The following is a 13629-nucleotide window of genomic DNA, read 5'->3' on the forward strand; positions in this document are numbered from 1 at the left end:
AATGCATTCCGAGTCAAGTCGAGTGGGAGATCCCACACGTGGCTGTGCATCTATTACGTATTTTTGCTGATTTACAATCCGCTTGGGCTAAGAAGACGTTAACGGTGACGTTAACATTTTTATCGGGGAGTATATGCGCGCAATTGGGCACCCATCCATCTTGTTTTGAGTGAGCGCAATAAAACTTTAGCAGCCGCAGCACCAGTTGCGGTTGCGAAGGACGGATTTGATGGAGATGACGTCACGTGCGATGGAGCGATTGATAAAGCCTGAAACCCGATGGAGGGTTGGCCACAACTACAGCCGAAAATACTTCAGAGCAGACTTCATACAAGAAAGACCGAGTATTATGTATTCATTCACGACGACCCTGCTGGTCGTCGCACTGTTATGCGTTCTTGTGCCGAATGTGGCGGCATTTGGTGCGGGTGATATCCCAGAGTGAGTACGCTGTTCATTTTCGAGATCGATTGATTAATGTTCTACTTCAAAGCTACGCATATTTAAACGATAAGGGTGCGTTCCACTGTGGCATGTTTGGGCCGATGCTGAAATACGGCTCTTTCCAGCGTTCCGTCATGGCGATATCGAGTCGATCCTGAGCCAATTGTCTAAGAACGTGGGGTCTTCTGGTTTTGGTGGGGGAGTAGCAGGAATTCTTGTAGGCGTTGCCAAAGCAGCACTCAGGGGAGGCAAAGGAGACAGATTTACAACCATGGACGTGAAGCGCGTCTACTTTGTATGTTTCATGTTTCCTCTCAAGATCGGCTTGCTAAAGCATAAGGGTAGGGTAATTGGCTCCGCGATTATTCGCAAGCGATGGATATTGCCGGTCTATCTAAGCTCACTGCCCAAACTCTCGTGACAGTCGTCAGCGTACTCGGATTTATGGTGAGCATACCCCATTGGTGCAGTATCGACTCGACGCATAAAGATAATATCCTGTAGACGTTTGGGTTTGCTACTGAAGAGTTCGAAATCACCCCTGATAGGCTCGGTGTGTATCTACCGGTTGAAGTAGGTGCCTTCCGCACGGGTAAAATAAGCTTTTTCATTCATCTCAAATTTTCTCTAGCATATTGACAAGTAAGACGATTCCTTGTGCTACGTTTGATAGATACAATAACTTACCTCTTAAATACAGCCCCAAGGGCTACGCTGAGAAAGAAGGCGATGCTCGCCAGTTCCACCCCAAATTGCGACCGCCAGTCGATAACCGAGAATTGGAGATAGACCAAAACACCGGTATGAAGGTAAATTATTCAGGTTATTTTAAATCCTCAGCTACACTATACGTTTCCCCCTTTCTTTTTCCTAGAACTACATTGCGACCGAAGGCCAGTCTTGGGATACTTCTACCGCTCATATTCGTCGTACCCTTGAGGCATGTATCGAACGCGGACGGCAAGCAAACGGCCAAGAGAATGCCGATATGTGGGAAGCCTTCAGACTGCTTGGTACTGCCCTTCATACTCTGGAAGACTTACTAGCACACAGTAAGTAAAGTTACCTACACACCGCTTCCATCCTTAATTACGGTGTCAGGTAATTGGTGCGAACTAGGTTTGTTAAAGATGGGTCATAGCGAGGTGTTCTGTCATGTTGGCGATAATGGTGCGCTTTTTTATAATATTCAGAAAACTACGTCTAAAGTACAATCCAGTCAAGGTCAACAGCCCTAATGGCCCCGTACCACCACTTATCACTGGAACTTTCGGCTCGGCTGACTTCATGCATAGTATGCTCGGCGAGGCAACAGAGTATGTGTTTCAATGCACATGAATAGCCCTTTATCATATTAACCAACCTATCCAGCCACCTGAGCGAGGCTAGCGTGAGCGATCTTAGCAAGAAAATGAGCGAGGTAGGAAATCTTCAATGTTATTCCTTCGTGCTCTAATTGTACGATTGTCTCTTCACATATAGTTGAAGAATCAAGATCAATCCGAGTCGCCCATTGCGAAGTTGCGTGCTATACTAGGAAGAATCCCATCAGGTGGGGACCAACAGCAAGGCGCAATGGAGCAAGGCGACCAATCCGTGCCAAAGCCTTCGACTTTGTAAGTGCTATCACAGAATATAGGAGAGTTGTCCCTCATGGAAAAACCTCACTCATAATTAGAATCCCGACGACGTTGCACCAGAAGAGGTTCAGCAGCGACTTCTCGAAATTTTGAAATGGCATGATCAAGTTATGCGTGATATTACCAAGGTTAATTCATTCATGATGCTCATAAACTACAATACTCAATAAAATACTCCAGACCATCCAAAATATCCCGGGCCTGGAAAGCCTTTTGGATGATCTCACCAATGCTCTGAACGCATGTACGTCGACGCCCGTACCAACTTGTAAGATTTGCTCATCCGAAAGTTACCAGATGTCTACACTACTCTCGAGCCTTGGCTTAGTCCAATCCTTCAGAATGCAACGGGTGCTTTGCAGGAAGGTTCTGCTGCAGTGATTGACTCAGACGACCAGTACGAGGTGAATACCTGTGGTCGCCAGTTCCTTTTTGCACCAAACATATAAGTCCACAGGTTTTCAATAACCCAGATGCGTCTGATCCATCCCATTCACTCCTTTCCAAGGACCACTTTGGGTGAGTAGGACTCGAAATTCATCAAAACTCGAGGCTTATTCCGAGCGCATAGTCTGATTAATGAACCTGCTGGCAAGATTGCTATGATAGTCGTCAAACACACCGTTGAGCTTGTTGTTGAGGCATGGTACGACCACAATAAGGATATCGGAGCAACTATTAATCAGGTAATTATTCGCTACTACACACACTCTCTCTCCGCAGACGTTCGAACTTTTATTTATGATAGGTCTTGGAGGCTTTCCACCACCCTCACTATGCATCAGGAAACTCCAGGGTTCAGAATGAAATGTACGAGGAGTTGACACGGTGGTTTGGAAGTCTCGGAGAGTCCGAAGTAGGTGTACTTCAACATTTCAGTGAAAGAACGAACTGTCTCAACTCAAAATATTATAGGGTCAACAGACTATTCAACTTTTGACCAAGGAGAGCGTCCGTGATGGCAAGAACAAACGTATCGGATCAGAAGAATCAGGTGCTGGGGGAGGTTACGGTAGTCACGCACATGGCCAACAGTCGGGCGGATATGGTCAACAATCTGGTGACTATGGTGGTCAATCTGGCGGTTACGGGGGTCGCCCTGGTGGCCACGAGGAACAACAATCCAGCGGCTATGGTGGAGGGCATTCTGGCGGTTATGGCGAGAATGAAGGATATGGGAGCCACTCTGGTTATGGGGACAACTCTCAGTCTACTTATGGTCGGACTGAAGAATCGTCCTATGGGGGTGGTTACGGGCGGTCCAACGATGAATATGGCTCTCGTTCCGAGGAACCCCGCCATAGTGGATACAACCCCTCATATGGGGGAGGAGATGGTGGATACAGTTCGCGTCATGACGATAACGAGGGCGGATACAGCTCTCGTAGAGACGACGACGGAGGGTATGGCTCCCACCGTAATGATGACGAGAGTGGATATGGTGGCGGGTACGGCTCTCGCCATAATGATGAAGAAGGGGGCTATGGATCCCGCCATGGAGGAGGATACAACCCATCTTACGGTGGAGGCGAAGAATCTTACGGTCAGCGCGAAGAGCATTCGTATGAAGGGGGATATGGAGGTAGGCGCCGCGACGACGACACCTTTGGAGCCGAGCCTCAACCTCAACGACGATAACGAAGGTTACGAGGGTGGTGGCTATGGGAGTGGGCGCCGCCACCAAGGCTATAATCCTGACTACTAAACAGAGACTGTGAGCAGGTGGTTTATCGACGTAGACAGTCACTAATCTCATTGGATTAGGCTATTGAAACAACAGTTTATAATCGATTTATCTGATTAAGTGATTGTATACAGCACACCCCAGAATAGTGTAGTTTGAATGAAATAAAAGAACTCTCTTGAATGAAGCGCCATTTATGAGTTGATGCATGTCGTATTAAAGGATAAACGGTTATCAATATTACAGATATTTAGGGTTAGGCCTACAAGACTTCAAAAAAAAGAGAAATCCCGCGACAACACAAGCCGGTACTGTAAGGGCAAGGTCATCTTGTAACCGACCGTGCAAGCAGAGGAGCAGCTACCCGGGCGGCAAAAATTGAATAATCGATATAGCTGGCGGTGCCAGCGTTTAGTCGATTAAGACTAAAAGAACAGATACTACACTTGATCTAAGCCAAAAGGCCAGAGTGGTAAAGAACTTAGCTTTGCAACTCAGTGACATTTATATCAATAACATAACTGGCCCGTGCACCAATTAGTTAGTTCGAGTAGCCTCCTCGCTATTTGTGGGCCGTCGACCCTGATCATCGTCAATTTCTGGCTTCTCGGCCCCTCTTCTGGCTACGTTCTGCCCACAAACTAGTTTGTCGTGAGTACATGGACACCCAACGTCACAGTGTATATAGAACCCGCAAATGATTCGATTGCCCAATTAAATATATTCACTTCTGCAATAAAAGTCAATGAAATACTTTCTCAAGTCAATTTAGTCATTCACTGCCTTCATCTTCCTCATTTTCACTAGTGACTCCTAAAGCTGCAAAGCGACCTATCGTTGTCTTGGTCGCCACTTCTTCTTCATCTTCGTACTCATCTTCTCCCTCTTCATCGTCCGTTCCAACCAGGGAATCGCTATAGCTTGGTGGATCTTGTTCCGAAACCCGATCGTCCTTTTCGTCATCGCTGGATACAACATCGTCTTCGTCCTGGTGGGCGAGTTCACCTTTTAGCCATACTCCTTGTCCATTTTCTGGTGGCTTGGAGCCTGGTGGCCAGAATGCCCATGGTACCCGACCTTCCACGATGCTTCGCATCACTAATGCACTCTTTTAGCGGAAATCTACAAGGTAATCATACTAACTTACTGGCATTTCCAGCGCGCATGGAGTCGGGCCTACCGGCCTTGGCTGTCATCCACCCTCTCTTTGTGGCATATGCATTCATAACTTGGAGTGCAGTCCACTTGTGTGCCTCTTGAGAAGGATCTTCTTTAGCAGCGGGTCTCATCCCTTCCCTCCAAGTTCGCTTGTCTTCAACCACTTCTTCTATTTCGAGCATTGATCTATTGACACCAAATATATCCTCGATCGGCATTATACCCCCTACATATCGAATACATGCAGGAAGGGCTGGAATCTGCGCAATAGGAAGAACGTTGGATAGCACCTGTAGTTCCATCGGTACAAGCGCTGGTAATACGAGCCCAGGACAATCAACCAGACGGATTTCCGGTGTCAAAAAGAGTGTCTGGAAATGTTTGGTCTATAGCTAAATGAGCAAGATTGGCATTATGCTTCTCAATGTAAACACACCTTCCCAGGTGTCCTTGACGCCTTGACCTTGTGTTCGCCAAACAGTGCATTCAATAATGAAGACTTTCCGACATTCGGTTGGCCTAGTTTTGGACGGGTTAACGAGGCCACAGAATTAAGTGCATATCAATACCTATCAGGCCAACGGTCAGGAAGTCTTCCGAGTATTCCTTCGAGAACCTATCGTCATCTTCATCATTGGACGGCACAGCGTCTACTTCATCAAGTGCTTCGAGTTTCTCTTCATCGGGCACTTTACACAGCAACGGGCTTAGCGTCGCTCTCCTGTCCAATCGCCTCCCAATTCACTTCGGCACGTACTGCCGGTCGCCACTTAGCCAGCCTCCCAGGATCTTCCTTGACCTTTGAGGGAGGATCTAACAAGGCTGCGTGTGCTGCTTTGAGTGCCTCTCGTAGACTGTCGCGAAGTGGAGTAGGCATATGTGGCTGATATTTTATCCGGGTGCCTAGAAAATAATTAGACAGAAGGCCGAATCACACTCACAGGGCCGCATACCTTGTCCTTCCCCAACTAACTTGTTCGTAGCTTTGAACTCCCACTACTTGAACACCATTACCACCATACCGGTTCTTCAACCAGGCCGACCAAGTATTAGCGCATTCCTCTCCAACAATATCAATCTTGGTCAAGACCAGTATCACTTGGCGAGCGGGGCGCAATGCTTTTATGTATGCGTCTAATGAAGGGGGGTAGTGGAGTGGAGGACAGCGTGCATCTAGCAGAATCATTAGAATGGAGGATAATTCGCATACTCGCCAGAGCTGTCTCCACACTTCAATATTGCGTTCGTAATACGTTGGTGCGGGAAGAATACTTTCAGTCGTTCCTTGTACTGGCACAAGGTTAGCTTGCCGCCAAGTATTGATAGCTTCGTCAGTTTGTGCAATCCACCTTGAAAACCATATTATTCGACGAGCGACACACTAATTTTAATATGCATACTTGGCAAACAATCCTTCTTCGTTCTTTTCGACTTCTTCTTAGTCATCTCGTATCTCCATTTCGGACGACGGACAAGTTAAGCCTTGGTCTGATACTTCGCAGATACCGGGGCTGAGAATCGCAGAGCTCTCAGGAATAGGCCGCACCAGTATCTCGGTGGATGCGGCTTTTTTAGACGCCTCTAAAAATTGCGGTGACGGTTTCAGAAACGAAGAAATGAGCATCCGAGCTCGGTTAGCTGTGGCCACAGCAGCATCACTGTCAGTAGCTGGACGTCGTCCACCTGCCTTCTTTTTTGTCCTTTTGATGTTCGTATCCACAATAGGTCCTGGTAAATCTCCTCTTTTAATGGCACGCTTCTCCTGAAGTTGAGCTTTTCGTTGTTTGGCAGAGAATGGCTTTCGGCGGGGCATTTCGAAGCGCAGGTCAAGTTTAACTAGTGATCAAGCCCAACCCGTCACTTTGTGGGCTATTGGTACGCTAAAGTTACTTAGGTGATAAAAGGCAGGGGTATGGGGAAAATCTAGGGTGGTGGTCGATCATCGATGACGTTGAGCAACTAAAATGCCTTGTTGACCACTACTTTACATAAGCTAACGTCGAATGACATATAACGACTAAACGCGCATACACCATCATATATTAACTCAAAGGCACTGCGATAGCGATTTTAATTATAACGTCAGATTATTATCATGAATACGTACTTGGCTATAATATTGGTTGGACACAGTGCACGTAGTTCCAGCAACGCAAGTAGTGGGACCACTGAATCGAGGCAATTCAGTATCGTGCAGTATAACAATGGGAGGTGAACTTACGTATATCCAGCTCCACCGCTTGACGAGTGAATAAACATACATAAGGCTCATGTATAACTATACAATATGGGCTGCGTACCATTGCCCCCATTTAGGCACAGTTCCAGTGGCGGTTGATGCAGGAGCGGAGGTTGTCCGGGTTGTGGTCGAGATTTGAGATGTAGTTATAGTAGTGGTTCTCGTAGTGGCAGTCGTCACAGGGTTGGTTGCGCTGCCTGTTTGGGTCGCCAAAAACTTCGCAAGGTCCTCGGCCATATATGGTGGACCTTGGTCCTAGGGTGAATGGTGTCGATCCAGAAGCTCCCCAGTAGAAGTCACATCTGTGAAGCCATACTGGGTCGGATCATCAAGAAGTTTGGTATACAAAGACCTAGATCTTCTAAGGACACACTGCGTGTTATTTTCTTAGACGAGTACATACCATGAATCATAGTAAAAGACGGAGACATCGGAGTGCTTGGCTTGGAAAGCTTCTGCGGAAGTTTTCAACTGCGTGTTCCACGATGTGACAAGCGACGCCAGTGTAGCATTGTTATTGCCTTGTGAGCAGTGTTAGAATCTACCTTGATCTCAGAAGAACTTCATACTCACTAAACGGGCAGCGGTCCGACTTTAGGTCATTAATTCCAATAAAGGTTGAAAACAATGTATTGTAGCAGTCCACGGAGCGTATGAAGGCTTGTTGCCAGCGCCCTGGCTTGAGGAAGTCTTCGTTGATTTGGTTACTGACTCCCGAAACTTCGTTTCCTGACACTGCGTAGTCGAACGACCAGAATTTGCTTTGATTGTACTGTGTGGTGAGATAGCCGACCCAGTTTGCTCCCCCAGCTGTGGTAGACCCTGTAGACATGACTTAGAAACAAACCAAGCCCTGCAATCTTCTGACTTACCTGGGTAGCTCACGCCCAAAGGGTTCGTGTCCGTTGGAACCCCTGCCCAACTATTAAATCCTACAGCAGTGTAGCTGTCACCACTATTTACATTGTTCATATCAGTCGACGGTATACGGAACCATACCGAACTCACAATGCAAAAAAGTAACGAAGTCCTTTAAAACCGGGCCAATTTGGCCCTGTTGCTGCGGCGGCAACCTGAAATAGTCCTCCGGCGACGAAAGCTCCTGAAATCCTCATGTATAATACGTACTCGGCGAGTTACACTTGTTTGGGGCTTATAATAAAGCAGTGGTGAATGGCGAGTTTTGGCAGCACAGATCAGCCTTTTATGCAAAGATTCACTTGGGCCCGAAAGGCGGCGGATACCCTAGGATTGGCCACGTGTGAACATGAACTAATGGGATCGGTAGAATGGAAGCTAATAAGATGCCTCCATTTGCCTTAGAATGAAGCTAATAAGATGCCTCCATTTGCCTTATGGGTTTCCATATCCATGGCGATTCCTCGGTAGTGTTTCCGTGTTATTGAAAAATGGTAAATGTATAAAAATCAGAAGCTCCGAAGCTCAGTTCCGCGGCTTTCTCCAAGACACAAGCCAGGAATGTGAGCAGCCTCGCTTACACTACCTTGGTTTGATTACCAGAGAAGTTGAAAATTAGAGGGGAGTGAGGATAAAGGACAAGACTTCGAGTTCTAGTCAATACTGCATTAACCATGGGCTGAAGCTACACAGGGGTTAGTTCACCAGACTGCTCCGACTGAACCACTGCGGAGAATGCAGGAGAAGGGTATGGTGACCTGGTGGCCCATGGCATGTCACGTGGACCGCCGCCAAGGCATTCGTGCGGACACCCAGAACGATCCATCCACATCACCTGGACCTGGGCACAACGGAGTCGAAGGCAACGAAACAGCGGACCGCTTGGCTAACGAGGGAGCTAGAGCGCCCCAAACCCCATATTCAATCGCACCATACATGGGCGAAAGAACAGGCAACTCGCAAAACCATACGTTCATGGAAGAAAGCATGGTACGAACACTCGGAATCACGCAACTCGAAATATTACATACCCCGCCCACCCGCACTCAAACTACCCCATATTCAACTCAAGCAAGCTGGGCAGGGACATCGAGTGCCGCCTCGTACAATACCTCACCGGACACGGGCATTACGGCGAGTACCATGCACAATTCCACCACGACGTAGATCCCAGATGCGCCTGCGGGGAGTCGGAGGAGACAATCTTTCATTTAACCACCTCCTGTCCCGCTACCGCACACTGTTTGTAGGTCTCGAAGCAGTCGCAAAGTTCATAGCCAAGACGGGCATAGGCCGAAGACGAGGAGGCCCGCAGGCAGCCGCTCAACCATGTAGTATATACGCCCTTAAGGCCGCCACTCCACTCCCGCCCTTACGGCCTCTACCCCGAGTTAGGCCTTAAGCCACCTGTACGTCGCCACGCGACCATTTCTTTGTCCTCTGACCGTGCTACGTTCTCGCTTGTTCTTTCTGTGTGTTTCCCCGTTTGCGCTTGTTTTGTAGCTTTCACGGTTCGGTCCCGGTTTTGTGAGCGGTTTGCCTAGTTCGCATGTAGCTCCCGTATTGTCTTATATATGGAAATGTAAAAAAAAAAAAAAAAAAAAAAGGCATGTCACGTGGAGCGTATTTTTTTTTTTTTATTCATATTTAAGGAGCTACATGCGAAACAAGGCAAACCGCTCACAAAACACGTGGAGCGTACAATGCTCTTCACGCACGAAGCGGCAAAGGTGTCATCTACCGTACCATCCACTTTTATCCGTAGCTAAGCTGAATGCTACCAAGACAAGAATATATGCCCAAAAAACCCAGTCCTCCTGCTCTCAAATTTATTTTTTCTTATACCGGTTTTAACTGCCCAAGAGCCCCGCCATGACTTATTATTACCGGATTTATTTACCAGAAGCAAAGTATTTAGCCGATTCGCGGCTATCAGTTCGCATAGTGTGGTCCGCGGTTGTACTTCATAAGGGCTGATTGATTATATGCGCTATAATTATCTGCCGTTTTTCAGGAATGATATAACGTCCTAACGTTTTTTCTTCGATAACGAAGTAGTGTATTCGCATATATGGATGCATATGTAACAACGGTATTCTATTCCAATCATGAAAAAGGGGTTTTTTACCCTGTCCCATACTTCATCCAACAGTTTTCCCCAATCCAACTTCACTCAAGAAATAAGACAATCACTCTGCATACGATTGCCTAGGAATCAATTAAGAACTTCCACATGGTTAATACTGTGAAAGAAATTCTGCCATGTTTGCTGCCATGTAACCGTGCACCTTCGTTTTAGGATGAACCGGGTCATACCAAAAACTGCCCCCAACTGTGGTCGTGTCAGAAAATCCGTATTTAATAGGATTATCAAGAAGTTCGGTATAAAGAGCCCTGTAAGTACAACTAAGTAGGAGTTATGAAGAGCCGAATCGTTACGCCGCACCATGCATCATAGAAGAAAACTGAGGCATCAGAGCGTCGCGATCGGAAAGCTTCAGCAGCTCTCCTCAGTCTTGTATTCCATAGATCGACACGTGTTCCGAGTGTGGGGTCGGTGCCTAATGAATATCAGAAGCACGTAAGAGCAAACCCCAAAGTACATACCAAATGGGGCGCGGTAATGGGCGGAACGCTGACGAACAGGAAGTTTCGGGCACCAACGCGGTACAAAGTTTCATAAAGATCGAAGAGTTCGTTGATAGTTGGGTTAATGGGGGCGTGTGTACTGGAAGACATATTTAGATGGTCCGGGTACAAACCCTTATGAGGCTCCGCGAGACTCACTTAAGGTCATTTATGCCAACGAAGCATGCTGTATTTTAAAATGTGCGTAAGTAATAACCCGTTTGAAAAATACGCTAAATAACACCAGTGGCCCCACCAAATAGAGAATCAGAGGCTGTCCAGGGCGCATAGTGTGGTTTATGGCCGGCGCCTCTGGTCGAAAGAAAATCACCCATGATTTGGTTTCTCACCCCTTGTACTGTGTTTCCTCCAATCGCATAGTCAAACGTCAATAACTTGCTTCGGTTGTATTGCGTCGTAAGATAGCCCGCCCAGTTCGCGCCATCAATCCATGTGGCTCCTAGAGATATGTTAGCATTAGTAGTGGGGATAGATAATAACCAATTCAACAAACCAGGATAAGGCACGCCCATAGGATTTAAGTCTGTTGGGATTGGTTGCCAGCTATCGAATCCGATAGCAGTATAACTATCGCCACTAACATTTATGTTCTTTCGCATAAACTATCGAATTTGGAATATCACAGCCAAACTCACAAAGCAAAAAAATACCGTAACCCATCGAATCCAGGCCATCGCGGCCCCACGTTATTACTCCCAAACACGGCCTGAATTACACCACCCGTAGTAATCACACCAGACAACTTCATAAAGTGTTGAAGATGAGTTTACGACTAAAGAGAAAAAGCACAGGCAGTTACCTGGCAACACGTCAAGAAGCCGCCTGATCAAATTCTCCAAGTTTCCCACAAAGGTTCAAGTGAAAGTTCTTGTCTTGGTCAAGGGGAACAAACCACGCGCTAGATGTGCCTTGGAGGTGGCAGAACGTTGATAACGAGCGGTGAGACGATTTCGCCGAATTGCACAGCACAATACTGTACCGCTCACCAGCCGCGGGCCTACTGCCCATGATGAACTTGGGGCGGTACTCCAGGTGTGACCTCAGATAACGCCCTCAGCACGGAAAGATTCCCATCGGAAAGCCGACCGGAGCAGGCTATAATAGGAACATGATGTGACTGATCGGCAGGCTCATTATGCAGTGCATGCTATTCATAGCCTCTGCAATTGATTAAAATATCTCAAAATACAAGTACTATCTTTACCACCCAGTTTAGACGTATATATTTTTCTCTAGCGCTTAAACTTGTTCTGTAATCTGGGGTTCGCCCCGTGCTTGGTGTTTCGAAGCCAAGCACATTACACCCACAAAGCGTGGTATGCTAATATGGTTCTCTGGCGTCTTGTCAAACTGTGATATGAGTGCATGAGAGTGTGGTAGTAACAGCATCTCTGTCACAAATTTACTCGGTGAAAACATAGGCACAATTTTTACAATGTAATCGTCGTCCGGACCACCAGCTAGATCCGGCGTGGATTAGAGCAAGGTGAAGCGGCCTCTTGCCCAAGACATCGACGACTGTGTGGGAATAAACTAGCTACGTTTTATGGATGCAAACGATATAAACGCCAGGCACCGTACTTTATCAAGATCTCGTGCCTTGAATGTGGTGTGTAAATTCCGCATCCAGGCGACAGGCCGAATATGAACGCAGAATATGTCTGATCTGCCGCAAGATCCCTATTGCCAAGTGCTCATTCTCGTTGATTTTCGCCATCTATTTTACGTTTCAGGATAGAGTTAGTATCAATGCGCATATAAAGTCCGTTATCTGATAAGGAGATCTGGTTCCCGCTCCGGTGCAAGTATCCCCATCTTCCGTTCGGTTCCCGTGTAGATAGCAAGTCTAATAAAAGCGTGTATTGTAGCATGTTCCCCTTGAGAATATGGCCTCCGTCTGCATCCTCCCGCCAGAGCTACTGCTCATCATTTTCGGCGCTGCCTGCGACGATGATGGTACCACTGCGCGTTCCTTGGCACTTGTTTCGCGCTCCTTCCATTTTTTGGCTCTCCCATTTATTTATCGGGTTCTCGCATTTAATAGCTTGGATAGTCTGAATACCATTCTCCAACGCTTCGAACGCGAACGACACTTTGCGCCGCTGGTCGAGCATGTACTTGTTGCTAGCTCAGGTCCAGGCCTAGATTGCTTGGCGTTTGAAAATGCGCTCCGCATTCTGTGGCACATTGTCGCACCTACTGTCAAGTCGTTGGCACTTTCAATCCACTCCCGTGACGAGGGCGTACAAAAGGTTTTCCAGACCGTGTTTGATACTCCTTTCCCGTGCTTGGTAGACCTTACCCTATGTGGAGAGCACCCTATACCACTTGGTTCATCCCTCTCACTTCCGGCCCTGAGGCATTTTCATACGGCAGGACTAACAAAGCGTAATCCAGCAAGTTGTTTTACGCCATTAGCAGTCGCGTGTCCTTTGCTCTCACATATCCGGATATCGATGAGCTCTGAATGCAATATTACCCACGCTGTTTCTGCAGCGTTTGGTTTGCCTGGCGCTCGGGCGGATAGCGAACAGATGTGTTTGGACCGAGTCCCACTTTCCGGAGATGCTGAGTCCGAGGGAACCTATGTGCCCTTTCCGGTACTTCCGAGAGGACTGGTCTCTTTAGTGGTCAAACCGGCTGCCCCTCCGGTGCCACTCTTTGCTGGGAACACATCCCAGTTTTATAGACAGTACCTGAAACAGCTAGAGGATTTGGTGCCTGCCTGTCCACCAGGCAAAATGAAGTTACTTCCGTGTTTTAAGCGCACCATGTGGGACGTGGAGGATTATGCGACCGAAATGAGACGGGATTGGATCGACACTGTGCGTGGGGGATGGGAAGCGTGGACATAGTATTATGGGAATGGATTTTGGGGTAAGCGCTTCTTGTTGATC

The 13629-nt window shown here is 47.4% G+C and overlaps 6 protein-coding genes across 6 annotated transcripts; 3 read left to right on the forward strand and 3 right to left on the reverse strand.

The window, feature by feature from the left end:
• Positions 1-349: 349 nt before the first annotated feature.
• On the forward strand, positions 350-3722 carry RhiXN_11564 (heterokaryon incompatibility protein Het-C protein; the record flags this gene model as incomplete). Its single annotated transcript, XM_043331379.1, has 20 exons — positions 350-441; positions 494-516; positions 570-739; positions 790-891; positions 949-1017; positions 1076-1086; positions 1145-1253; positions 1319-1496; positions 1546-1614; positions 1664-1760; positions 1816-1864; positions 1927-1996; positions 2050-2060; positions 2123-2212; positions 2265-2328; positions 2382-2488; positions 2542-2603; positions 2656-2770; positions 2833-2940; positions 3000-3722. 20 exons carry the CDS (start codon positions 350-352, stop codon positions 3720-3722), a joined length of 2319 nt encoding a protein of 772 aa, XP_043184889.1.
• A 583-nt stretch (positions 3723-4305) lies between these two features.
• RhiXN_11565 (50S ribosome-binding GTPase) lies at positions 4306-6739 on the reverse strand (the record flags this gene model as incomplete). The annotated part of the gene is made up of 11 exons (XM_043331380.1): positions 4306-4409; positions 4460-4498; positions 4549-4866; positions 4916-5312; positions 5363-5445; positions 5496-5615; positions 5680-5829; positions 5880-5922; positions 5996-6275; positions 6327-6357; positions 6400-6739. The coding sequence occupies 11 exons, from the start codon at positions 6737-6739 to the stop codon at positions 4306-4308; spliced, it is 1905 nt and encodes a 634-aa protein (XP_043184890.1).
• Positions 6740-6973: 234 nt separating this feature from the next.
• On the reverse strand, positions 6974-8280 carry RhiXN_11566 (Fungal cellulose binding domain protein; the record flags this gene model as incomplete). The annotated part of the gene is made up of 9 exons (XM_043331381.1): positions 6974-6982; positions 7034-7094; positions 7148-7165; positions 7227-7420; positions 7466-7517; positions 7569-7686; positions 7739-7987; positions 8038-8120; positions 8174-8280. The coding sequence occupies 9 exons, from the start codon at positions 8278-8280 to the stop codon at positions 6974-6976; spliced, it is 891 nt and encodes a 296-aa protein (XP_043184891.1).
• Positions 8281-8818: 538 nt separating this feature from the next.
• On the forward strand, positions 8819-9250 carry RhiXN_11567 (uncharacterized protein; the record flags this gene model as incomplete). The annotated part of the gene is made up of 1 exon (XM_043331382.1): positions 8819-9250. The coding sequence occupies one exon, from the start codon at positions 8819-8821 to the stop codon at positions 9248-9250; it is 432 nt and encodes a 143-aa protein (XP_043184892.1).
• A 1343-nt stretch (positions 9251-10593) lies between these two features.
• On the reverse strand, positions 10594-11244 carry RhiXN_11568 (carbohydrate esterase family 16 protein; the record flags this gene model as incomplete). Its single annotated transcript, XM_043331383.1, has 5 exons — positions 10594-10644; positions 10691-10811; positions 10871-10898; positions 10968-11171; positions 11226-11244. 5 exons carry the CDS (start codon positions 11242-11244, stop codon positions 10594-10596), a joined length of 423 nt encoding a protein of 140 aa, XP_043184893.1.
• Positions 11245-12618: 1374 nt separating this feature from the next.
• Positions 12619-13587, forward strand: RhiXN_11569 (F-box-like protein; the record flags this gene model as incomplete). Its single annotated transcript, XM_043331384.1, has 1 exon — positions 12619-13587. One exon carries the CDS (start codon positions 12619-12621, stop codon positions 13585-13587), a length of 969 nt encoding a protein of 322 aa, XP_043184894.1.
• Between the last annotated feature and the right edge of the window lie 42 nt (positions 13588-13629).

Source organism: Rhizoctonia solani, chromosome 12 (genome assembly GCF_016906535.1).
Source record: "Rhizoctonia solani chromosome 12, complete sequence".
In the NCBI taxonomy this organism is placed as follows: domain Eukaryota; kingdom Fungi; phylum Basidiomycota; class Agaricomycetes; order Cantharellales; family Ceratobasidiaceae; genus Rhizoctonia; species Rhizoctonia solani.